The sequence below is a fragment of the Somniosus microcephalus genome, chromosome 10 (assembly GCF_052327205.1).
Source record: "Somniosus microcephalus isolate GS21.2 chromosome 10, FLI_Smic_1.0, whole genome shotgun sequence".
In the NCBI taxonomy this organism is placed as follows: Eukaryota; Metazoa; Chordata; class Chondrichthyes; order Squaliformes; family Somniosidae; genus Somniosus; species Somniosus microcephalus.
The window spans coordinates 183,363,984-183,389,930 of NC_140996.1; the positions used below are offsets into that span (position 1 = coordinate 183,363,984).

At 41.8% G+C, this 25,947-nt stretch overlaps 1 protein-coding gene across 2 annotated transcripts in view; it reads right to left on the reverse strand.

Moving 5' to 3' along the window:
* Positions 1–496: 496 nt before the first annotated feature.
* The window catches only part of katnal1 (katanin p60 subunit A-like 1), a 35,173-nt gene continuing 9,722 nt past the window's right edge, over positions 497–25,947 (reverse strand). For both annotated transcript variants that reach the window (XM_085999300.1, XM_085999301.1), the window contains 10 exons: positions 24,050–24,225; positions 20,975–21,138; positions 14,183–14,348; positions 11,126–11,253; positions 10,933–11,038; positions 9,489–9,647; positions 7,142–7,268; positions 6,139–6,273; positions 5,684–5,810; positions 497–5,231 (listed from right to left, as the gene is read on the reverse strand). In XM_085999300.1, the coding sequence (XP_085855426.1) occupies positions 5,033–5,231; positions 5,684–5,810; positions 6,139–6,273; positions 7,142–7,268; positions 9,489–9,647; positions 10,933–11,038; positions 11,126–11,253; positions 14,183–14,348; positions 20,975–21,138; positions 24,050–24,214 (1,476 nt within the window). In that variant the 5' untranslated portion in view covers positions 24,215–24,225 and the 3' untranslated portion in view covers positions 497–5,032. The remainder of the gene's footprint in view (positions 5,232–5,683; positions 5,811–6,138; positions 6,274–7,141; positions 7,269–9,488; positions 9,648–10,932; positions 11,039–11,125; positions 11,254–14,182; positions 14,349–20,974; positions 21,139–24,049; positions 24,226–25,947) is intronic.

Consider the following 25,947-nt stretch of genomic DNA (forward strand, 5'->3'; position numbering starts at 1 on the left):
AAAAATATCAACAATGCAACTGATTTGCCATTTTCTTGTTAAATGAAAGTGTTCGGGAATATATTCTCCAAAACACGCATGGAAATCCATAATCTAATGCAATGAAAATGGCATGTGACTTATTTAGTTCTTAAACCAGTGGGAATAATTATAGAGAGATGAAATTGCAGAATGCCAGCCAGGATACAATGTAAACAGCATGGCTAACAAGAGAAAGACTGAAGGGTTGCAACACGGTTAAAGGATCCTTTAGAGGGTCACTATCACAAAAGGCAGAGATCGGTGTTACTTGCACATGGAAAATATAAATTAAACAAAGGAGTTATGAATGCAGAAATTGTTGAAAATTGCAGCTTAGTTTAGTGGTTCTGCCCTCTAATAACTGCTGCTTTAGTCACTGTGCAGTAATCACTGTATTTAGCTCACTAAGGAAAATGTTAAAGTACTGTAATTACAACAAAAGTAGGCTAAAACAACATTAACACACACAGGATGATTCCAGCCATTGGTCTCAAGTCCACATCGATTTTAATGCATCTTTGATTTTATTTAAAAATGGAGTATTACAGAACATTTGCTTTTCCCAGGTGTTCATAGCTTCACTTATTTGGTGAACTCAGTGCTCCCAATTCTGCACACAGTTCAATAGATGTCCCAATTTCTTTAAAACAAATGAAATGTCAATCGGGGGCAATACCCAACAGAGGCAAGACACAAGGAGAGGTTTTTTTTTTAATTGTGTGTCAACTTTCATAAAACCCCTTGTGGCTGGTCAGAGAACAACGTTCTTGCATGGAATCTATGAGAATAGGTCATTAAATCGTGAGGTTTTAGTCCATTTTGTGACTGCAGTAGAGTTGGAATAGGCAGATTATCCATGGCATGTTTTCTAGTTACAAAAAGTACATTAGTTCAGGATTTCAACTTTTATTTAAAATCTGTCCACCTGTTATATGGAGGTGGAGGATCTTTCCTTAAAAAATAGGATTGATATTTACTCGCATTTGAAGCAACACTGGATAATTCAACATAACCGTCTGGAAATATTAGAACACCGGTTTGTATCAACTAATGTTTAAGAATGCCCAAAGGAAATACTCCATGTTTCACAAATTAGACAGATATTTTACAGTGACTAATTCTTGAAATGCAATAGAAAAATTACTTTTCAGAAAGACTTGCATTTCTGTAGCACCTTTCACGACCTCAGGTTATCACAAAACACTTTACAGCCAATTAAATACTTTTGAAGTGTAGTCACTATTGTACTGTAGGAAACTCGGCAGCCAATTTGCACACAGCAAGCCCCCATAAACAGCAATGTGATAATGGCCAGATAATGTTTTAGTGATGTTGAGGGATAAATATTGGCCAGGACGCATGCTCTTCTTCAGTATAGTGCCATGGGATCTTTTACGTACACCTGAGAGTGCAGACGGGGGCTTGGTTTAACATTTCATCCAAAAGATGGCACTCCCTCAGTACTGCACTGGAGTGTCAGCCTAGATTTTTGTGCTCACGTCTCTGGAGCAGGACGTCAACCACAACCTTTTGACTCTGAAGCGCCGTGCTACCAACTGATTTGGATTTTTTATTTACGTTGGTTGTGTGGTTGGCTGACTGAATGGCTAGTTTAGAAATTCCTACGGAAAATGCTCTAAACATTCGCTGTGTTGTATTTTAACACAGGCATTAGCCCATTTATTTTAAATAGACGTTCTTTGCTAAAACAGCAAAGAAAAGTTATACAAACTAGGTGAGCAACTGTGCCCTAATATCACCAACAATAATTTTTAGGATCAAATGTTAAAAGTGATGGTGAATGATGTATACAGTTCAGAAATAAAAATGAGTTTATCAATGATCACACTTATCTCTACAAGAACTACTTAGTGTTAAATCATGTCTGGAGATTAAGTAACAGAATTGGTCAAGACGCTGTACTTTCACCTCTGGGATCTCAGCTCAAATTTATCCCAGACTGATAGGATGGAAGTTCCCCTTTCTAAGCTGTAAAGATCTTACACCAAATAAGTTTGGGCAGTCTCAAGCCAGGTCCTAGTAAGTGCAGCTATATAGCAAAACTATCCTTGAGAAATTTTGGGGTTGAAATTAAGTCTTATGCAGGTACAAAACGGACTGTATAACCTGCCGTTTGTTATGCACCTCAACCGATATTCAGTTCGGGGCGTACAACAGGCGGCCTGTGCGATACCCCCCATTTTGCACTATCGCCCAGGATGAATTTCTCCCCAATGACTAGCAGGGCTGTTTGCCCAAATGAGACTCAATAATTGGCAGCTAAATTATCCATAGTATCGACCTATTGTTTGATATACCATTTTGAGCTCTTCTATGGTACAAGTGTGCATGCTATTCTGAAATGACTTAGATAGTAGGTACATTTAGCTACCCCACACATCATAGATTAGCACAATGATCTTGGAAGCACTTTGCAGGTACAACTCAGTACTTGTAGTTAAAAGATTGTATGGTGCAGGCATCTCAGCAGTTTTTCCTGTCAGCTTATCAAAATGACATGTGGACTACAGTAACTTATCAGTTACCACATATTTATATATTATACTGCAATTACCATGCACTTTCATGTTGACAGAAATGATTTGGCCCCACTCTGAACAGGGGAAACTCTCCTCATCTCCTGGCCAAGATCTGTCCTTTGACCAATATCATCAAAACAGATTAACTGGTCATTTATCACAATGCTGTTTCTGGGACCTTGGTGTATATAAATTGGCAGCCACGTTTGCTTTTGTAACAATACCTAATTAGTTGTGAAGAGATCTTGATGCTTTATAAATGCAAATTCTTTCTTTCATAAAAACAAAAAAGTTATGTTAAATATGGTTACTTCAAAAAAAAATCCAAAAGCCATAAATAATTCAACAATGTAGGTTTACTAAACAGGCTGATCAGAATTATCCAATTATTACCAGAGATTTCACATAAACTAAAAAAAAAGAAATTTTTATTTAGAACTGTTACATAACAGCAAAAAATACAACATAAATAATATGCACAAAGTAACACAATTGCTCACTACCACCAAAATAGTACATGTAATGCTTTTACATGGACACAATATAAAATTACATAAAACTTTATAGAAAAAGGGATGCTAAAGTTTTTGTTACAAAAAGTGCAAGTACTAAAGGAATGCTCATAACTAACATTAATACTGAATTAGTGATGCATACAGCACTATTCAATTTAATCAGCAGAGCCCATAGTCACTTTTTAGATTTCAGTCACTCAATGCTGAAAAAAAAATTGATTGGCTTATAGAGCATACCTTGCTTGAGAATGTTGAGATATTCCTGCCCACTTATCCTTCTTTAGCATCGTAAATATAATGGAAAAATTAAAATTCCTCCATAAACTGAGTTCCTGTGCATTGCACTGTGCATCCAAAGACGACTTCGAGTCACAATTAGCTTTCTATATTGTTAGTGTGTAGACATACTAATGAGCTGAGTAAGTGTTAATAAGACTGTTCACATCTGCACCTATATTGTAGCCACATGACAAGAAAACTTAATTTAAAGTACTAGTTAGTTCCCTGCATTATATAATATCTGCCAGGAATAAAAGTCTAATATGTAATTACTGTACTAACAGGTAACTGAAAAAAACAAACATGGGGACAAGGGCTTGCACTAGGAGACAGGACATGAGCAGTCAACTAATGGCATGCTGCATGGCACAGTGCATAGCACAAATATCAAGAGGAAAACAAAGTGATGCTTTGGAAGATAGCCATTAAGTTTGGGTAGGGTCGATTGTTTTCTCAGTTTCTTGTTGATTTTCTTCTTCAAAAAAGTCACACAGCTGCTCAGCAGTTTATGCTCCGGTGTCGGAGATATGCAACCTGGCATTAGGGTTTGAGAGATAATAGATGACTATCTTAAATGAGACCCTACAATTTGAAATGTGCAATTTTGAATTAAATAAATGAAAAAAACCAAGATTCAAATAATAACATTTGTGTATTAACATGAATGGTCTAGAGATTTAACACTAAAGATCCTCGAATGGAAGACAAATTTCATGGAGGACAAATCAGATAACTGGTGTGAGGTTAAGAATATGAATGAAAGAATTGGAGACATTTCAGTCCTTTTTCACAAAACTAAAAAAAAAATCTTTTCAACAGAGAAGTATTTAACAATTGTGAAAATGCACTACTGTCTGTAAAACTGTATTTCAAATTACGTTCATGTGGTCAAGGCGGCTACTCAACTGTGTTACATACGGCATTCATCCCAATTAGTACATATCTGTAGTGTCCTCATCAAGGTATTCTCAAGCTACTTGAAAAGATGAGTTCTTAATTTAAAAAAGCATCGCAACTTTTTAAAAATTCTGCCAATGGACAGATACATTCCTATCATTTTACGAACTATGCAGCCTTGGTTGTTGAATACAATGGTCCCATTGATAAGATAAGATCTTACAGCTAAGTATGGTTTCTTTCAAATTTGGTGCCCAAACCAAGTAGCTCTATTACTGTAATGCACTATATGGCTGTTAATGTTATAAATTTGAAGCCTCTAACAAAAGGAGGAGTGTACAGAATTGTGGAATGTTATCAGATGATAAATAATAGAGTAGAGTAGAGGGGGAAGAGAAGAGAGCGTTATGAAATATTTTCAATATGCAGCATAGCTTTATGTTGTTGAGGTGCTAATTATCTTACCAGTAATAAACAAGGGGTTGCGGGGAGATGGAGTCTTATTTTCTTACTAACTGGTCAACACAATTAAATAGTTAGACATAGCTTTATCTTGACCCAATACGTGTCAGACTAGTTTAATTATTAGTGTATTAAAGTGCTTTAACTTGCATGTATTGAGTCAGGATTGATGCAAAGTTCATTCTCAAGGCTCAAATTGATAATGTATTGTCTAGTTAAGAACCAAAATGTGCAAAATTAATCTTCATAGTTCCATGACTTCACACAGTATATATTACTCAATACCTTCCATTTTATGAGATGCACTACCTAGAAGAACTACACTGAACCAAACTCGGCCATCCATGTTGTATACTTTTCAAGATCTGAAGCAGAAACTGATTTGGAGATTTTCTTTAGCGACAGCTCAAAGTCATCCATGGTTACAGGCATTTGTAACTCCTCTTTGGACAAGGCTTTAATTTCTTCTGGAGACAGGCCTTGAATTCGACGCCGCATTGCCATCATGGAAGCATCTCTAAAAGCAGTTAAAACAGTAGTTACAGAAATAAGTTTATTTTTAAAGCCCCAGTTTCCATCCCATCAGATTCTTCCTTCAGCCCCACTTCCACTCTTTCCATCAGCTATGATATGTTTGGATATTTACCTATATTCTGTCAGAGGCTGCATTTACTTTCGTAGATGTGATCCTACTATTAAATTATTTTCCTTCAGCCTACTAGACACAGCAATCTATCTACTAGTTTTTGACTGATTACACGCCTGTGAAGTGCCTTGGACATTTCCTACATTAAAAGGCACTATATAAATGCAAGTTGTTGTTGTAGTTACATTCACAGAACATAAATGAATGTTGATGCTGGGATTCAAACTTATCATTTTCTGAATGGAGTACATCACTATTTCTAAAGCTACTAGGGCCACCCTTTGTACCTATCATCTTATATTAGTTTGGCAAAGAATGCTTGCCTGCAAACGTTTGTGATGTCTGCACCAGAATAACCTTCCATCTTCTCTGCAATAGCTGTAACGTCAACACCCAGAGCAACATCTACTCCTCGGAGATTTATTTTCAGCAGTTCTGCCCTCCCATTTGCTGTTGAAATCAAGAACAGAAAATTATTTTGCTTTTTAAAACAGCAACAAATTACAAAGCAATTCCAGAACGTAACTGAAGCAGAAAATATTTTGTTTAAATTGCTCGTCAATAAAGCTCAGGTATTGGCTAAATATACTATACTATAACCTTCTGTTATTCATGCAATAATCATAAAATAATATAATCACAAACTGGATTGTCTCATCACTGAAAAGAAATAATGGCTTCATATCTCAAGTAACTACAAGCACACTGAGTATATAACCCTAGTCACAAAGGACACTGCACTTCAAGTGCACCACTGAAAGCATTCAAGGATCTCTACCTGTAGGCAAAGAAATGTATACTCTTTTTTCCAGTCTCCTCCTCAAGGCTTCATCTATATCCCATGGGAAATTTGTGGCAGCCAATACCATTACCATTCTTGAGGGATCTTCATTGTCTGAAGCACCGCCTACACCTGTAGTAATAAAAAGTAACATTAAACATCTTAAACATGAGTGTTACGGAAAAGTTTCTCAACATCTTGCTTGTCTAAAAATAAATCAAGTATTCATTTAAACTAAGCTAGTCACATTGATCAAATAGCTTAGATTTTCCTTTGGTAACAGCAATAACCAAGTGTGCATGTGTGTTTGTACATAAAATGGACCTTTCAGTCTACCCAAGTGCCAGCTTTTCCACATGTCTGTGCTCCAAAATAGTTGATGACTTACCAGGTTAAGTTAGTCAATGAACCTGGTGTTAATGTCGAGGGATGGGAAGGAGAGAGAAGCAACTGCAAGTCATTGGATGACCAGAGTGCAATCACTTAAGACAATAAACAAACACTAACGCAAGCTCAATCTCCATGTAGTGAATCCAACACAAATTCCTCCCCCTCAAGGTGACCACAATCAGAACCACAGCATTTGGCAGACTTAAGTGCTGCAATTTAAGTTTATTTTTAAGGTAAGCAGCAGCACAGAATAGGCCTTTAACAGCAAGAATGGAAGTACAAAACTTACCTGACATGCCACTTGTTAAAATTTTATTTTTTTCATTAGAAGTGTATTAATTTGTAATTGTTAAATTCTTTTTAACTCTGAATTGAATGAAACAATGTCTTAAACATCAACATTGCAAAATTTTTTTTAGTTGTGCCCAGAGAACAGGACAGTAGTAAAATTACTATAATAGAGGAAAAAAATTCAGCATATAGACAAATTTGTATACCTGGGTGGAACTATTTTAGTACATGGAAGATGTAATAATGAAATCAAAAGATAATGTTCAAATATTATGCATACTGAATTTACTAATGCCTTTTACAGACAGAGAAAACATACCATCCATCTGAATAAGTAGCTCTGACTTGACTCTGCGGCTGGCTTCATGCTCGTCAGATGTGCCCCTGCGACTACAGATTGAATCAATTTCATCTATAAAAATAGTTGTTGGAGCATAAAATCGGGCCTGAAGGAAGGAAAAAATTCTTAAGTGCACATATATGTAATTTGAGAAGATATCACATTTAAAAAAGGTAAAACTTTGAAAGGACAGGTTTGTGTACGCATGTTCCTCCAAGATGGTTATGTGTACGCATGTTCCTCCAAGATGGTTATGTGTAAATTAGGAACTATTAATGCCAAGTTAATGACAATCAGCTAATGATTCTGAAGTGCTACCATTTTACTAATCATGTGCTTTTACAGATTTATCATGGAAACTTTTGATATCCAACCATTTCGCAGGTACAGCATTAATCAAAGAACATGCAACAACAGATTGTAGGGTTTAGCTGATCAGGCTGATTTATGTAATTAAGATTTGCTTTTTTATATGTTGAGAGAAGTTCAGAAAACAGGTTTACAAATACAATCATTAAAATTACTCAAGTGTGAAAGAAAAACTTACACATTCATATAGGGGGAAAAATTCGATTGATTTGCACCTCCCATTAGCGCCCCAAGAGGGCGCTAACGGGACACAAAGCAACTAGCGTCTGGACGTGGCGCCGCCAATGCCTCCCACGAAATTCAGCGGGAGGTTAGCGGAGGCGGTAACCTTCAGTGCCCCGCCTCTGGCAATGACGTCATCGCCGTGTGCAGCGCCCCACTTGCGCCCCGGCCCCATTCTTCAGTAGTGTCCCGACATACCGCTGGACGCTATGTCTGACAGGGTCAAGGGGACCTACCTGCAGCCGAGGTGGCGCAAATTAAAGTGGAGGTGCCGGGCGGCCATTTTTGTTGCTGGCCGCCTGCCAGCACCTGCCCCATTGCTGTCCCCGGCCTCCTGTACAGCACCCCCCATGGGGTGCCAGCTACGCTCCGTGAGCCTGGCACTTCTCGAGTATGGGGCTCTTCTGCCGGCACTCCGATCCCTGGTGGCCCAACTGGGCTCCGGGTTGCTCTGCATTAGGCCCCGGCCCTTTAATAAGGGGAGGAAGGCCTGCAGTACTGCAGCGCTGAGATATTCACTCGCAGCGTCCCAAGAGGGAGGCAGGGAGCTTCCAGTAGCACCCCGCCTCCCTCTTGGGGCGCTACCAGTGAATTACAGGTGCAGGAGCGCTAACTTTTTCGGGGCGCTAAAAGTAGTGCCCCGGCAAAATTACCGCCCCAAAGGGGACGTGACCCAATTTTGCCCCCATAGTGTTTTATCACATCTCTCAAGAAATGTCCCAAAGCACATTATATAATGAATTTCAAGAAATTTAAAGACTTGTAGCCAAAATGGCAACGATTTTTCACGTAGCAAGATCTTTTTTGGTGGTGTTGTCGGAGGAGGAATGTTGCAATGACACCAGGAACAGGCTGAATACACTGTGTCAAATAATTGCATGGAATCTCGAGTGTCCACTTTAACATGCTTACCATCTCACCCAAAGGAAGTCATCTCTGATAGTGCAGCACTCCCTCTGTACTGTATTCGAGTGTCAGCCTAACTTACACCCTCAAGTTCTAGACTGGGGCTTGAACACAGAACTTTTGCAGAGGCAAGAGTACTACCAATTGAGCCAAGCTGAAACCAAGTGATCATACAACCTCGATAAGATGGCACCACTGATGTGACCAAGTGGCCTTTTGAATGTTAGCCATATTGTAAGTTTTAAATGAATGAGTCACACATTTATTCAGACCGACTACAATTCAGTCTAGTTTTCAAATTCTGCTTACCCTCCCCAATTTATCTTTGAGCTGTTTTATGGCCAACTCTTTCCACTAGGAAAGTAGCCGGTCTACACCATGGGCTACTGCATGGCAATGCTAGTCGCTACATGGACTTCCTGGCCAGTTAGAATTGCAAAACCTTTTGGGCCGATTTCCTCATTCTGCCCTGAGCGGAAAGGAAAACTAGATTTGTAGCTACATGAAACTGCCTATCTCACCAAATAATTATGACAAGCATTCTGAAGCTAGCATCCAAAATCATGGCAAAAAAAGGCAACATAACTTTCGGGTTCTGTATTGGTTCTCCCAATGTACTAAATCACAAAAGTTTGGGTGCGTATGCTCCTCACATTCTTGTGCTTATTTGAGACTGGATGGATTTTGGTGGGGGGGGGGGAGGAGAGAGAGCATAGAACTCAATTATTTGCACTTAATCCTGCTTTTTAAAGTGCAAACACCAATTTTTTACATTCAATTAAATGTGCTCTTTATTAATATAAGGCCGATAAAAAGCAATTTTACTTACCATTTCGAACAACAAACGAACCAACTTTTCAGACTCTCCTCTGTACTTGGAAGTTAGTGTGGAAGAGGACACATTGAAGAAAGTTGTACCACACTCCGTAGCCACAGCCTTAGCTAGCATGGTTTTACCTGTGCCTGGTGGTCCAACCATTAAGACACCCTAGAATATATAATGAAAATACCAAGAGAATTTTACTTAAAATTCTGTTCAGATGCAAGTACCACCAGTTTATTTTGCCAAAATTCAAACAATACCATTTTCTTTTCTAGCTCATTATACTCTTGAATGCAAGATGTGAGTGTTCACAATTACTTGCTTAATCTCCAGCTCCAAGTAATATTAGATTCCCTATTAAGTCTTCCTCAGTTTGGAAGTGCAGCCTCTACATTGAAACAAGATATGGCCATCACCCCTTGGGAGGGGGGGAATCCCCGGGGACACTATCCCTTAAAAAATTGTGCCACGGTGATCATTCCACAATTCAGGCCATACTTGTTTGCCCAGAAGAGCCAACATTTAGATGCCTAGCAACAGCAAGAGCGCTCAAATGCAACAATAAAATCAAATAGCTCCAAACTAACTAGGTCAGAAAGAGAAATGAAGGATTGCACAGGAGGAAACTTGATTGTGAAAGCAGAGTTTCTTTTAAACAACAAGGAAATATATACCCAAGATAAATAATCCAATGTTCTTTCCATTTGTACAACCACCACACAGAGGAGGTTTACCAGGATGATACCAGGGATAGAGTCAGAGTTTTTCAGCACAGAAAGAGGCCCTTCGGCCCATCGTGTCTGCGCCGCCCATCCCTCCCTGTCCAGTCTAATCCCATTTTCCAGCATTTGGTCCATAGCCTTGTATGCAATGGCATTTCAAGTGCTCATCCAAATGCTTCTTGAATGTTGTGAGGGTTCCTGCCTCTACCACCCTTTCAGGCAGTGAGTTCCAGCTTCCAACCACCCATGAGGGAGTTCAGTTAGGTGGAGAGATTGGAGAAGCCAAGATTGTTCTCCTTAGACTAGAGAAAGTTAAGGGGAGACCCAATAGGGGTATTCAAAATTATGAGGGGTTTTGATAGAGCAAGTAGGGAGAAACTGTTTCCTCTGGCAAGTGGGTCAGTAACCAGAGGTCATAGATTTAAAATAATTGGCAAAAGAACAAGAGAGGAAATGAGGAGAAATTTCTGATCACAAGAGGGTTGTTAAGATCTGGAACACTACCTGAAAGGGTGTTGGAATCAGATTCCATAGGCACTTTTAAAAGGCAATTGGATATGTATTTGATGAGGACTAATCTGAAAAGTTATGGGGAAAAGGTTGGGGTGTGGGCCTAAATTGGACAGCTCTTTCAAAGAGCTGGCACAGGAGTGACAGGCCGAATGTCCTCCTTCTGGGCTGGAAGATTCTATTATTCTATAAAGATCTCAACAAAAAACAATTCCTACCTTCCAGGGTCGCCTTATTCCCTTGAAGAAGTCAGGCATCCACATGGGTAGCACTACAGCTTCTCTCAAAAGTCTCTTAGCATCTTCTAAATCAGCTATATCATCCCTGAGCAGAAAATGAACATGCTAAGTTTTGCACCCATGACCAAAATCTGAGTATTTTCAAAACACCAGCATAAAAATAGATCAATACCAATGGACATTGGGATTTCTGGAGATAATATCTCTCTCCAAAACATCAACTAAGTCCTTATCATAACCAGTTCCATCAAATTTTTTGCCATCTGCATCTCCTGCCGCTTCCTGTAGATTTCTTCTGCCCTGTAATCAAGTTGACAAAAGATCATTAATACTCTAATATTATTGCCCTGTAATCAGTAGGTATATAAAAACACCAAGTAGATTTTCAAAGCTCATGTTAGAAGACAGATACTGTCTCATTTTAGTCCCATCGAATGGATAGCCAAACTAGACATCCCATTATAAGCTTTTCCCGTCATACGAAACAACAATTTTAGTCGCACCTTCCTTCCGGCTTCAAATGTTCTGGCACCCAAGTGGTGAGTTTGAAAAGACAAAAGGGGAGTCACCTAGCCCTTGGCTACTTAGAATGCCAAAACACTAGCTATCTTCCCTCTAAGATGAGGAATGGGGTATTAGTGACCCTTTTATTTTTAAAAAATCAATGAGAATTTGAAATTGTAAAATAATGGGCCAAAAATTCGGGTCGGGGGCTTCCCGCGGGTGCAAGCCCCCGATCTGCACTCGCCCTGCGCGCTGACATCTGAAGCCCGGGCCTGCTTGCATTTCCTGTCACAGGCCCGGTTCAGATGTCAGCGCGCAGTGCTTACCTGATCCAGCGGCGTAGTTAGTGCGATGTGCCGGCTGGGATCAGGTGAGCACTGTACAACCAATCAGGGGAGGGGAAGGTTCATTCATGAGTTTGAGAGTAAGAACTGTCAAACTCATGAAAACTACGGGGGCCCAAAACACTATTTAAACTTTAAATAAAAATTTAAAAAACATCCCAATCATTAAATTAAGTATAAATAAGTTTTAAAAAATTTAAACAATAATTTATTTTTTTGAAAAAAATAAATTTTTAATAAAAAGGGTCTAAAACTAAACTTACCTTATTGTAGATTCTTTAAAATAATAAACCTGTGGAAAAAAAAATTCTAAATTACACTAAAACACCACTTACCTGTAAAAATAAATACTTACGTGTGCTTTTTACAAGCGTAAAGACCGGAGGCCTTTAGACATGCGCAAATCCCCCAAAACAGAGGAAATCCAAGACGCACGCGCTGCCCCCTACAGTGCACGCGCTAGCCTCTTCAACTCTTGGGTTAGAGGAGAGGAAATGCCGGTTTTCAGCGCATGCTGAAAACCGGCATTTCCTCCGGCCAGACACGTGAGTACCCCTTCCGTACTCATGCGTTTGGGGAGGAATTTCTGCCCCTATATGTTTTAATGTACGGCAATTTTAAACCTTTGTTTCCCACTAATAAAGTAATCAAAAGTCAGTATCATTTTTGGACATGAAATTCTGTCACATTGGACACTAAATATGTCAATTTCCAGAGAATAGCTGAGTTTACTCTGTCCAGTTTTTAAAAAATGTTTCTGTAGCCCCTTTTTAATTTTCAGGCAAAACAATGCTGTTAAAAAGCACTGTAAAATGAATGTTTTTGCTACTAGTACTTAAAACTTTTGTGCATCTGCTCAGTTATGTGTCATTTTCTTTTTCCAGCTTTTTAAAAAAACAGTTTTACAGAATTTTAGGGGGCAATTTTGCGGGCGCACAGGGGTCGGGTTTGCTGGCAGGACTGCTGGCAAAATCAAAAAGATTGGCAGCGGGTCCCGAACCCGCTTCCAACCTGCCTCCAATCAATCTTCCCGGGAGTTGGGTCCCTGGTTTGCACAAGGACCCGACTCCTAGCAGCAGGAAGAGGATTATAGCCACTTAACTGCTTGTTAACTGCCCGTTAACTACCTGTTAGTGTTAAGAGGCTTTTTCCAATTTTGTCAGGTCAACTGCGGGCTTCCCGACATCCAGACTCCATGCCAGGTAAGTGTGGTGTGTTGTGAGTCTACTGTAATGTTTCTTCATTGATGACAGCTGTAGAAGTGGTGTGAAGGATCCAATGGTACACTGGTGAGTTTCAGGAGGTAATGCTGGGAAAATCATTTTTAATGTATTTAGGCTTTTCTGTAGGTAATAAGGTTTGAAGTGTTTGTGTAGTCCCACCTCACTGGGAGAGCCTCTCTCACCAGTGACAGATCACTTCTGCAACCTCACCTGCAGCTGCCATCTGTTTTATCCTAAGGAGAGAATCTCTGGAGAGTCTGGGTGCAAGGGCTCACCTTTTACAGTGATTGTCAGTGTTTGTAGCACCTCAATGTTGTCAAACACGGAAAAATCATCTGTCAAACAAAAATGAGCGTGTCCCCTTTAAGAAAACCAGCAGATGAAGCGTCATCAACTGACATCATCTGACACCGGCTTTCTCTTAATTGGCCAGCAAGTCCACAGGGCAGGCTTAACAAGGCCAATTGACTCAAAATAGCATCTGTGCACCGGGCGTTGTTGGGGGCGGGATCGGACCCGCAAGTCAGCTGACCCACTCCCAACTCGCCTCTTCAGGTAAGATCGCGGCCTTAGTCTTAGTTTCACCTAGCACTAATTGTCCTTCTGGTGCTTTTCTTCAATTAGATTGGCCCAACTCACCTTAATAGACAATTTGTTTGCATAAAAATAGTAACAGATGGAAAATTTAAAATAAAAAGACAGTGATTTTGTTTCAACGTCACACTGACTTTGCCATGAGGTCCAGGGAAACTCAACGTTTCCTGGCTTTCAGCTAACAGAGTTACTTATTGCAATTCCTAAAATGGCATGGAACCTCTCTCAGGTGTACCACTGAGAAAAGAAAAGGGGTGTGTAAAGGCCCAAAATGACAGCCACACACATCCCTACAAGAATCGGAAGGGGAAGGAAGCAAATCTGATGTGATCAGCCACACTCCTCTCACAGGGCAGGTCTCTTAGAAGGATGGCACCAGACAGAGGATAAAATGAAATGAAAAAGATCAAAATTATAATGAAAATAATGCAAAGTTCTCAGTTTTGAAGATAGACACGTGATTTGACAGTTCTGATATCTAAACTATAGAAAATAACCGCCTTGGACTAAAAAGCTTTTCAACAAGTTCTACTGCATAATTAGTGGGCAGCACCAGATTTTTACCTTGTCGTCTTTTCCTCTTGCTCTGGAATCACTACTATACTTGCTGCTAGGTTTTTCAGCTCTACCAGCCTGCTGACCTCGACCCACGAGTCCTCGTGCCTGGACAACTGGTGACTCTTTACGTACTGGCTTAACCTCCCGATTTTGCCGCTTCATCAGAGGAGCTCTATGAAATTCAATGTGGCAATATATTAGGTAGAACAGTCATGTGTCCCCATCAGGTGATGCCAGGAGAATTAGCCACAAAGTGGTCAGCACCAACTGAACATCTTTCCAAGAGGCTTCAGTGAAGAGTGAAAGTGTTGATGATAAACAATTTTATTTTTTTCACGATATTCAGCTTATCCAATACTAATGCAGTGAAATTTGATATCCACAAGAAAATACTGTAAAATCATAAATTACCTGTCCCAGGTTTTAATCATTACTCTTTAGAACAGTATTTAAAACCCTACTCAGACCAGAAGGAGCGGGCCTGGAGGGAGCACAGCGAGAGCGGAGCAGTCCCGAGCGGCAGGAGCCCGAGACCGGAAGGAGAGCACCTGGAGGGAGCACAGCAAGAGCGGAGCAGTCCCGAGCGGCAGGAGCCCGAGACCAGAAGAAGCGGACCTGGATGGAGCAAAACGAGAGCGGAGTAGTCCTGAGCGGCAGGAGCCTGAGACCAGAAGGAGCGGACCTGGATGGAGCAAAACAAGAGCGGAGTAGTCCTGAGCGGCAGGAGCCCGAGACCGGAAGGAGAGCACCTGGAGGGAGCACAGCGAGAGTGAGCAGTTAAAAGGAGCAGTCCCGAGCAGCAGGAGCTCGAGACTGGAAGGAGCGCACCTGGAGGGAGCACAGCGAGAGCGGAGCAGTTAAAAGGGGCAGCAGCAACTCAACAGAGGCAGTTTTTGAAAGTGATGTCAGAGTAAAAAAAGTGACGTTGGCACAAGGGAAGGAGCTGATTGGTGAGTAGCTGGTGAGTGTATTTTTTTTTAAAGTTTATAAGTTTATTTCTGCTAAGTTAGTTAATAGCCTATTAAATAGAGGGAAAGAGGTGATTAGCGAGTAGCTGGGGAGTGTTTTTTTTGTTAAGTTTTAAGTTTATTTCTGCTGGGTTAGTTCTTAGTCTATTAAATAGAGGCGTGGCAGGGCAGCTCAGTCCCGTGGAGTGCACATCCTGTGCCATGTGGGAAGTCCTGGACGCTTTGCGTCGTCTGGACAACCACATGTGCGGGAAGTGTCGCCAGCTACCGCAACTCGAGCTCTGGGTTTCAGAGCTTGAGCGGCGGCTGGAGTCACTACAGTGCATCCGCGAGGCTGAGAGTTATGTGGATAGCACGTTTCTAGTGCTGGTCACCCCGCAGCTTAAGAGTATGCAGGCAGAGAGGGAATGAGTGACCGCTAGACAGAAAAGGAGGACCAGGCAGGTAGTGCAGGTGTCCCCGGAGTGCATCGCGCTCTCCAACCAGCATTTTGTTTTGAGTACTGGTGGGGGCAATGGTTCCTCTGGGGAGGGCAGCCAGAGTCAAGTCCACAGCACTCAGCTGCACGGGGTGGGGGGGGAAAAAGAGTGGAAGAGCAATTGTGATAGGGGATTCGATAGTTAGGGGAGCAGACAGGCGTTTCTGTGGCCGTAGACGTGACTCCAGGATGGTATGTTGCCTCCCTGGTGCCAGGGTCAAGGATGTCACTGAGCGGCTACAGGACATAGAAACATAGAAGATAGGAGCAGGAGTAGGCCATTTGGCCCCTCGAGCCTGCTCCGCCATTCAATGAGATCATGGCTAATCATCCAAATTCAGTACCCTGTCCCTGCTTTCTCCCCATATCCCTTTAGCCTTAAGTTAAGTTAACACTGAGGGAGGAGGGTGAACAGCCAGAGGTCATTATCCATATCGGTACTAACAACATAGGCAGAAAGAGGGATGAGGTCCTGCAGGCAGAGTTTAGGGAGCCAAGAGGGAGATTAAAAAGCAGGACCTCAAAGGTAGTAATCTCCAGATTACTCTCGGTGCCACGTGCTAATGAGTACAGGAATAGGAGGATAGAACAGGTGAATGCATGGCTGGAGAGATGGTGCAGGAAGGAAGGCTTTAGATTCCTGAGGCATTGGGACTGTTTCTGGGGAAGGTAGTACCTGTACAAGCCGGACGGATTACACCTCAATAGAGCCAGGACCAATATTTTCGTGGTGAAGTTTGTTGGGGAGGGTTTAAACTAGCTTGGCAGTGGGGTGGGCACCAGCATATAGGAGTAGAAAAGAGGAATAAGGTGCATAAAAGAGTGAGTGTGTTGGATAGTACTAGAGAAGATAGTACCAGAGGCGGAAGTAGTACCATATTAGGTAGGAGCAGACTAAGAAAAATTCAAAAATGAGTTTAGAATGCATGTACGTAAATGCACAAAGTGTGGTGAATAAGGTTGGTGAGCTACAAGCACAATTAGCTGTGTGGCAATATGATGTTGCGGCAATAATGGAAACGTGGCTTAAAAATGGTGAGGACTGGGCACTTAATATTTCAGGGTACAAGGTGTTCAGAAAAGTTAAGGAAGGAAAAAAGGGAGTGGGTGGCAGTGCTGATTAAGGAAGACATTGTAGTGTTGGAAAGGGAGGATGTTCTTGAGGGGACAAGGACAGAATCCATTTGGTTAGAGTTGAGGAGCAAAAAGGGTATGATCACACTATTGGGGGCATTCTATAGGCCTCCAAATAGTGAGAGGGAGGTAGAGGAGTAAATCTCCAGGGAAATCGCAGAGATATGCAAGAGCTATAGAGTGGTGATATTGGGGACTTTAATTACCCAAATATCGATTGGGATAATGCTAGGGTAAAGGGAAAGGAGGGGAAGGAATTTCAGAAATGTGTTTAGGAGAATTTCCTTGACCGGTATGTTCTTGGCCTAACTAGGAAGGAGGCATTGCTGGATCTGGTGCTGGGGAATGAGGTGGGCTAGGTTGACCAAGTGTCTGTGGGAGAACACTTGGGTAAGAGTGATCATCGTACCATAAGATTTAGATTAGCAATGGAGAGGAGCAAGGAACAATCTAGAGTGGAACTTCTAAACTGGAATAGGGCTAACTTCAATGGGATGCAAAAGGATCTAGCCAGTGTAAAATGAAACCAGCCAGGGTAAAATGGAACCAAAGACTGACAGGAAAAATGGGTGACCTTTAAGGAGATGTTCCAAGTACAGGCTAGGTACATTCCAACATGAGAGAAGGGTAAGGGAACCAAAGCAAGGGCTCCTTGGATGACGAGGAAGATAGAGAAGATGATGAAACAAAAAAAGAGGGTGTATGATGCATGTCAGGTGAATTCTTCAAGTGAGAACCAGACCAAATACAATAAGTTGAGAGGGGATGTGAAGATGAAAATAAGATTGGCAAAGAAAGAATATGAGAGTATAATGGTGATTAACATAAAAGGGAACCCAAAAATCTTCTACCGGCATATGAACAGTAAGTGGGTAGTAATTGGTGGGGTGGAGCCTATTAGAGACAAAGAAGGTGATATATGCTTAGAGGCACAGGACAAGGCTAGAATACTCAAATGAGTACTTTGTATCGGTGTTTACTAAGGAGGTGGATGCTGACAAAATATCGGTAGAAGCAATAGAAGGGGTGAAAATTGATAGACAGGATGTACTAGAAAGGCTGGGTATGCTTAAAGTAGATAAGTCGCCTGGTCCAGATGGCTTGCATCCCAGGTTGCTAAGGGAATTGGGGGAGGAGATAGTGGAAGGGCTTGCCATAATTTTCCAATCTTCCCTAGATGTGGGGGAGGTGCCTGAGGATTAGAAAGTGGCAAATGTGACACCATTGTTCAAGAAAGGGTGTAAGGACAATCCTAGTAACTGTAGTTTAACATCAGTGGTGGGTAAAGTTTTAGAAACAATAATCAAGGAAAAAATTAACAGGCACTTGGAGAGGTTTAAACGAATTAAGGAGAGCCAACACGGATTTGTAAAAGGCAGATCATGCTTGACTAATCGAATTGAATTTTTTGATGAAGTAACAGAGAGGACTGATGAAGGGAATGCAATGGATGTTGCCTACATGGATTTTCGGAAGGTGTTTGGCAAAGTACCACATAGAAGGCTGGTTAACAAAATTGAGGCTAATGGAATAGTTGGGTCAGTGGCAGCTTGGATAAGGAATTGGCTTAAGGACAGAAAACAGCGAGTTGTGGTAAATGGCTATTTTTCAGACTGGAGGATGGTAGACAGTGGTGTTCCCCAAGAGTCAGTGCTGGGGCCACTGCTTTTATTGATAAATGACCTGGATATTGGAATACAGAGTAGAATTTCTAAATTTGCCGATGACACCAAACTTGGGGGTGTGGTGATGATGATATCAATCAACTGCAACAGGACATAGAAAGGCTAGCAGAATGGGCAGATGGGATTTAATACAGAGAAGTGTGAGGTGATGCATTTTGGCAGAAGGAACAGGGAGAGGCAATATACACTTAATGGCACAGTTTTAAAGAGTGTGCAGGGACAGAGGGACCTGGGAGTTAATGTGCATAGGTCCCTGAAGGTGGCAGGACATATTGAGAGAGTGGTTAACAAAGCATATGGGATCTTGGGCTTCATAAATAGAGGTATTGGTCCAGAAATTTGGGTCTCCACGGGTGAGTACGCACGGGGTACTCACCCGTAGGCCCAACGGAAGTGCTGGTTTCGTGCATGCACTGCGCATGCGCGGGAAACCGGAACTTCAGTTCCCTTAAAGGAAGGGGTTCAGAGGTCGAATGCGTGCGCCGGAGAGGCAGCGCGTGCGCATGGAACTTACGTTTTCTTTTCCAGGTTTCTCCGGGAGGGTAAGTCTCCAGGAGTTACACGTGTAAAAAAGCAGGCCCAAGGTCTGCTTTTAACAAGGTAAGTGGTGAATTAATTAAAATTAAAACATTTTTTCCACAGGTTTATTATTTTTAAATACTTTAAAGAAAGGTAAGTTTATTTTTAGCCCCGTTAGAAAATGTAATTAATTTTTTCAAAAATTTAAATGATTGTTTAAAATAGTTATTATGTAATTTATAGTTATTTTAAAAATGTGATTTTAAAAAATTTATTTGAAGTTTTAGTGATGTTTTGGGACTTATAGTATTTATAGTTTTGACAGCTCTTCCTGTCAATTTTATGAATGGGCATTTCCCTGCTACCATTGGCTCTCTATGGCCCACGTGATCCCAGGGGACACATCGAACTAACTGCGCCCCTGGGATACGCAAGCACTGCGCGCCGGCAGTTGGAGCAGGCCCAGGATCGGAATCCCGCGCGGGCCCACAGCTCAACGGCCGGCGCGCTAGGTAAGTGCAGGTCGGAGGCTTGTGCCCGCAGGAAGCCCCCGACCCGAATTTCTGGGCCAATGAGTACAAAAGTAGAGAAGTTATGCTGAACCTTTATAAAGTGCTGGTTAGGCCACAACTGGAGTATTGCGTCCAGTCTGGTCACCACACTTTAGGAAGGATGTGAAGGCCCTCGAGAGGGTGCAGAGGAGATTTAACAGAATGGTTCCAGGGATGAGGGATCTTAGCTACAGGAACAGGTTGGAGAAGCTGGATTTGTTTTCATTAGAACAAAGGAGGTTGAAGGGTGATTTGATAGAGGTGTACAAGATTATGATGGATTTGGATAGGCTAGATGGGGAAAGGCTGTTCCCACTAGTTGATGGTACAAGGACTAGGTTTTGGGCAAGAGATACAGGGGGATGTGAGGAAAAACTTTGCAGCGAGTGGTGAGGACCTGGAACTTGCTGCCGACGGAAGTGGTGGAAGCGGAGACACTCAATGTTTTCAAGGGGAGACTGGATAGGCACTTGAGGGAAATAAACTTGCAGGGCTACGGGGATAGAGCGGGGGAATGGGACGGACTGGATTGCTCTAGAGAGCCGGCACGGACTCGATGGGCTGAATGGCCTCCTTCTGTGCCGTTATGACTCTATGACTCAGTATAAAAATGGGCTTTTTAATGCTAGATCTTTAAAATGTACAAATGCTTAAATAAACATTTTGTTTGAAATAATTTCTTAAAAAAATGCTATGGGATCTTTTGCGTCCACTTGGACCTCGGTTTAATGTCTCATCCAAACAATGGCACATTCAATAATTCCCACAGTACCACTCTGAAGTGCCATCATAGATTATTTGCTCAAGTGGGGCATGAACCAACAATCTTACAACTCAGAGGCAAGGTGGTACCACTGAGCCAAGCTAACAATAGGCCTTGGGCCATTTGATTGTTTCATTTACTTTTGACACCTGACTACCAGAAAAGCCATCATCAATGTTTGAAGGACAATGATTTGAGCTTACAAATCACCTGCGTTTCTCTCATTGACACAATGGCCAATCTCTGAACAGTACGGTGTAATTAGCTACCCTAGATACTAAATCAAAAGAATTACCAATTTCAATCTGTAGTCTGGTTATATGCTCTGTTTCCTGTTACACTAGGACTACTCTATTACTAAATGAAATCATACTTACAGGACCATTTTGTACATAAAGAGCTCATGAGGTAACGGCACCAGCAAGCTTCACTTTATATAGTAATTCTTTTATTAGGACTGTAAAAGCCTGGCACTTATTAGCCCACCACTAAGCACAATTTATTTTATTGGCATATTAACATTGGATTTGTATTGCTGTTGCCTTTATAGTCAATGCTTTGCATCATATGGCATCATCGTAAATACATCTAACATTGACGTTAGTTAACACTACTTATAAAACTATATCTAACAAAGAGAGGATTAGTGGAAAGAGTAATTAATAGTTTCACAGAACTGACACTCAATATTACTACATACCTGTGCTCAACTGGAATAGGAGGTGGCCAAACACTGGGATCCTTGGAAGACTCATCTTGCTGAGGTGCAGAGAAATCAGATGGAGGTTTCTCTACTCTAAAGCTTTCCAAAGTATTAACAATACTTTTCACCTGCTCATACTCTTCGACTAAGTCCTGACGCACCTGTAAAACAAACCACAGCAATATTCTTCTGCTCATAATTTCAGTGACAAATTCCTGAGTCCTGTTTTGACCTCCTCAAACACTAGACTTTTCTAACACGTTTTTGAAAATGACCTGGGCAAATTAAAAGGATACCAGTTCCTGCCATTTATCTTGGGAAGTCACAAAGCAATATGGCCAAATGGGGCATTTAGTGTGACTTTTCTTTTTAGCCCAGCTAATAACTGAATAGGGATGATACGATAATGCAAATTACCCATTAAAATAAATCTCAAAAACCATATCCAAACAGAAAAAACTGCTTTTCTTGTTCAAAAATGGGAAAAAGATGGTATTTTTCAATTGAACAGAATTCCATGGTCTCCTCATGGGTCAACAGATAAATGGTGTACAGCTGAGCCATTCAGACCAGGAAAGTGCCAGCTTTGAACTCTGGTTTGTGTCAAACTAGTTATCTCACTGTGGATCATTACAATTGGCCTCCATATTCCTAGTCTTTGCAGGGGGGGGGGGGGGGAAATTAGTCAGGGTTCCTGCTCCAAATTGTTATCCTACTGGAAGTGCATGTGATCAACAAGTAAAGGCAGGGTCACTGCAAATGAACAATACAAACTAACATCACGTGTAAACTGTCCATTGTGGTGAAGTACTACCCATTTTTTAGCGTGTGGCATGTTGGCGGAGGAGGCTACTTTTTTTTGCTGCTAATTGAGTCCTCATTTTAAAATGTGTATTTTGTGGTGGCACTAAAGATCACGTGTACTAAAAGCAGCTTTTTCCCCCCCCCCCGATGCACTCACCCTAAAACAACAAAAGCTCACATTTGTAGAACATAGAATATAGTAGAAAAACCATTCAAAGATATCCTATCTTATTCATCACAAAGACAGCCTATTTTCACCTACTGCCACCTCAGCAACGTTGCCCACGTTCGTCCCCACTGCCCATCTGTTGCCGAAACTTTCATCCATGTCTTTGTCGCCTCCAGACAACGTCAACGCTCTCCTAGCTGGCCTCCAATCCTCCACCCTCCATCAATTCGAGTCCTTCCAAAATTCTGCTGCCCTTGTCTTATTCCGCACCAAGTCCCACTCGCCCATCACCCAGTTTTCACTGACCTACATTGGCTCCTGGTTCCTCAATACCTCAAATGCCCCCTCCCCGAACACTCTTTTCCTGAGACTCTGGCCTGCTCTGCAACCCCCACTCCACCATTGGTAGCTGTGCCTTCAGCTACCCAAGTTCCACCCTCCAGAAAGCCGTTCCTAAACCGCTCTATCTTTTCATCTTTCCCTCCTCCTTTAAGACCCTCCTTAAAACACACCTCTTTGACCAAACTTTTGGTCACCCCTCCTAATCTCTCCTTCTTTGGTTTGGCATTAGTTTTTCCTCTCCCCTTTGGAGGTGCCTTGAGACTTTTTTTGCATTAACAACACAATATAAATGCAAGTTATTGCTGTTGTTCACAGGGGGAAATAAAGGTACAGAAGCCAAGCTTGGTTGAGAAAAAGTAAAGCAGTGGAGCAGTTCAGGAAGGGACAGTAGGGCTGAGGAGGCACTGCCATTAATGGGGAGGTGCAGGGAAGGGAGAATGTGCAGAAGACCAGAGTTGGAGGACTGAAGGATTTGAGCGAGATGCAGGGCTGGAGGATATTGTAGGAGCAGGGTAGTTGGACACCATAGAGGAATTTGAAGATAAGGACAAGGATTTAAAACTCAAGCACTGGGGGTTAAGAAGTCAGCGTAGATCACGGTCCTGGGTGAGTGGGACTTACTGCAGACCAGGCAGTTGAGTTTTAGAAGAGCTGAGAATTTGTGGAGAATGGAAGATGGGAACCTGGCAAGGAATGTATTGGAGTTTCAGCAGCAGAGTGAGGTGGGGCAGTATATGTTGTGAAGGTGGAAGTACAGTAAGTAGTCTTGATAGTGGATCGGATGTAGAGTTTGAAATTCAATTCCCCTGGGTCAGATAGGACACCAAGATTCCATGCGTCCTAATTCAGCCAGAACGGGATGATGGAGTCAGTGCTGGGAAGCAAAATATATGGCATGGACAAAAATATATAGCATTGTTCCTCTGCTGTTCAGTTTGAGAAGGTTTTAATTTAGCATGACAATGTTATACAGGCAGCTTGACAGAACAGAGGTGGTGTGGGATCGAGGGAAATGGTGGGTGTTGTCTGCATATATATGGAAGCGGACCTCCTGATAATGTTACCAAGGAACAACGTCTAGGTGAGGAAAAAGAGGGGTTGGGGCAAAGTGGATTCTTGGGGAACTCCAGAGGTCATTGTCGAGGTGGGATGAGAAGTCATTCTGGCAGCATTAGGACAGGGTAAAACCATGCAAGAGTAGTCCCACAAAAAGTGAAGCAATAAAAGGAAGATACAATGACAATAATTGGTACAATATTTATTGTCTAATTCTCTTCCCAGTTTAGCCATACTCTCCTTCCCCATTTCTCTCAGCCAAATTCCTTCTCTCTTCCCCATCTGGATTTCTATCCTCATCTTCCTCCATGTTCTTTCTAATTTCAAACAATCTAATTACATTCTTTTTTATTTCAGCACGAACCCATCAACATAGTATCACAACATACTAGCCAGTTGGAATAGAACACCCATATCTATCTTAATAGAGATATATTGTAATATTTAGTAGGGAACAAAAGTTAAAATTCAAAAACCATTTGGGGCAGACAGTCTCAAGTCATGGTGTGAATAGTAGGTACAACACAAATTTCTTAAAATCTCCAAATATTGTCACTATAAAATTTGTTCCTCACCTCACCACCATTGTCAGTAAACAATAATGCAGTTGAGATAAGAGATAGCTATGTAGCAAATGTGTAAACAAGCATCGCATTAAAGTAAAAGATGAGTAGAAAATTTGGTAGTGGAAATCATCATACCTGCTGCCATTTCACCTTTAATGCTGGATCTCTGATCGACTGACTGTGCTTCTGAATCTGCTGGATCACTCCCTGGTAGTAAACCATTGAAGAATCGTAGTTTCCTAAAAGGGCATACTCTCTCCCTTTTTTCACATTATCATAAATCTCTGCTAAACTCATCATGCTCCACACTCCTGAAAGATTAAAATATTACAGTGCAGAACATGCATTGAAATCTATATACAGGAAACTTTGAGTTATCCGGAGGCGAACCGTCCGGCAAGCTCGAGCCACCGGCAAAAATCAGGAGCCGTTTTTTATTCTTTTCGTTTCTTTTCTTTGCTTTTTTTGAACAGTTAAGCTGTGCAAGGTCTGTAGCTAAGCAACAGCTAGAGACGCTACAGAGACGCTTGCCGACTGTTTAGAGGCTGTTGCTAAGCAACAGGGTTTGTTGATTCATATGGAGAGGAAAATCTCCGTATGTTTCAACATTAGCTCTGGAGTGTACGGCAGTTTGGAGGGAACGGCAGCAGCTCGGTCCAGTCGGTGCCGGATAGCACAAAGTTTCCTGTATCTACATAAGAAAATCAAAAAATTGCAGTAAAGTCTTGAATGCTTGGCACTCCAATTAGTTAAAATATGTATTTTTTGATTAATTCTGTTTTACTTAATGTAGACAAGTTTCAGAATATTTCACTCAATAACATGTTGATTGATTACCACCGGCGATCTTTCATAGAACCATAGAGGCCAGTGTCGGGAACGGCGAGAACGGAGTTTCAGTGAGTATTTAAACTCACTTTCGCGGGCTTCTTTTTTTTTTATACACAGGCTTACCAATCTCGCAGACTGGCGGCGGCGTTTCAGAGCCACGTCACAATTCAAAACGGGACGCGGGCAGAAGGAAGCAACTGATTGGGTGAGTATGGCCAGTTGAGTATATATACTACTCTATAGTTTGACAGTTAAAGTTCATAGTTTATAAAGTTTAGAAGGTCTTAATTTTGTGGTTATAGTTTCTAAGGTCTCTGTTGTGTAGCGGGGAGTGCTAGGAAACAAGGGCCCTTGAGTATATCATTTAATTGTAGTATAATTGGTGGTATTGATTTAATTTAAAATGAATTAAAGGGTAAGTCATGGCAGCAAAGCTCAGCCCCGTGGCATGCTCCTCCTGCACTATGTGGGAAATCAGGGGCACTTCCTGTGTCCCTGACGACCATGTGTGCGGGAAGTGTATCCAGCTGCAGCTACTGGCAGACCGCATTGCGGCGCTGGAGCTGTGAATAGATACATACTGGAGCATTCGCGATGCTGAGGACGTCGTGGATATCATGTTTAATCAGTTGGTCGCACCGCAGATAAAGGCTGCACAGGCAGGAAGGGAATGGGTGACCACCAGGCAGAGTAGTAGGCGCAGACAGGTAGTGCAGGGGTCTCCAGTGGCCATCCCCCTCTCAAACAGATATACCACTTTGGATATTGTTGGGGAAGATGGCTTATCGGGGGAAGGCAGCAGCAACCAACTTCCTGGCACCATGGGTGGTTCTGCTGCATGGTACGGGAGGAAAAAGAGCGGGAGAGCTATAGTGATAGGGGATTCTATTGTAAGGGGAATAGATAGGCGTTTCTGCGGCCGCAAACAAGAGTCCAGGATGGTATGTTGCCTCCCTGGTGCAAGGGTCAAGGATATCTCGGAGCAGCTGCAGGGCATTCTGGAGGGGGAGGGTGAACAACCAGTTGTCGTGGTGCATATAGGTACCAACGATATAGGTAAAAAACGGGACGAGGTCCTAAAAGCTGAATATAGGGAGTTAGGAGGTAAATTAAAAAATAGGACCTCAAAGGTAGTAATCTCAGGTTTGCTACCAGTGCCATGTGCTAGTCAGAGTAGAAATAGAAGGATATTTCAGATGAAT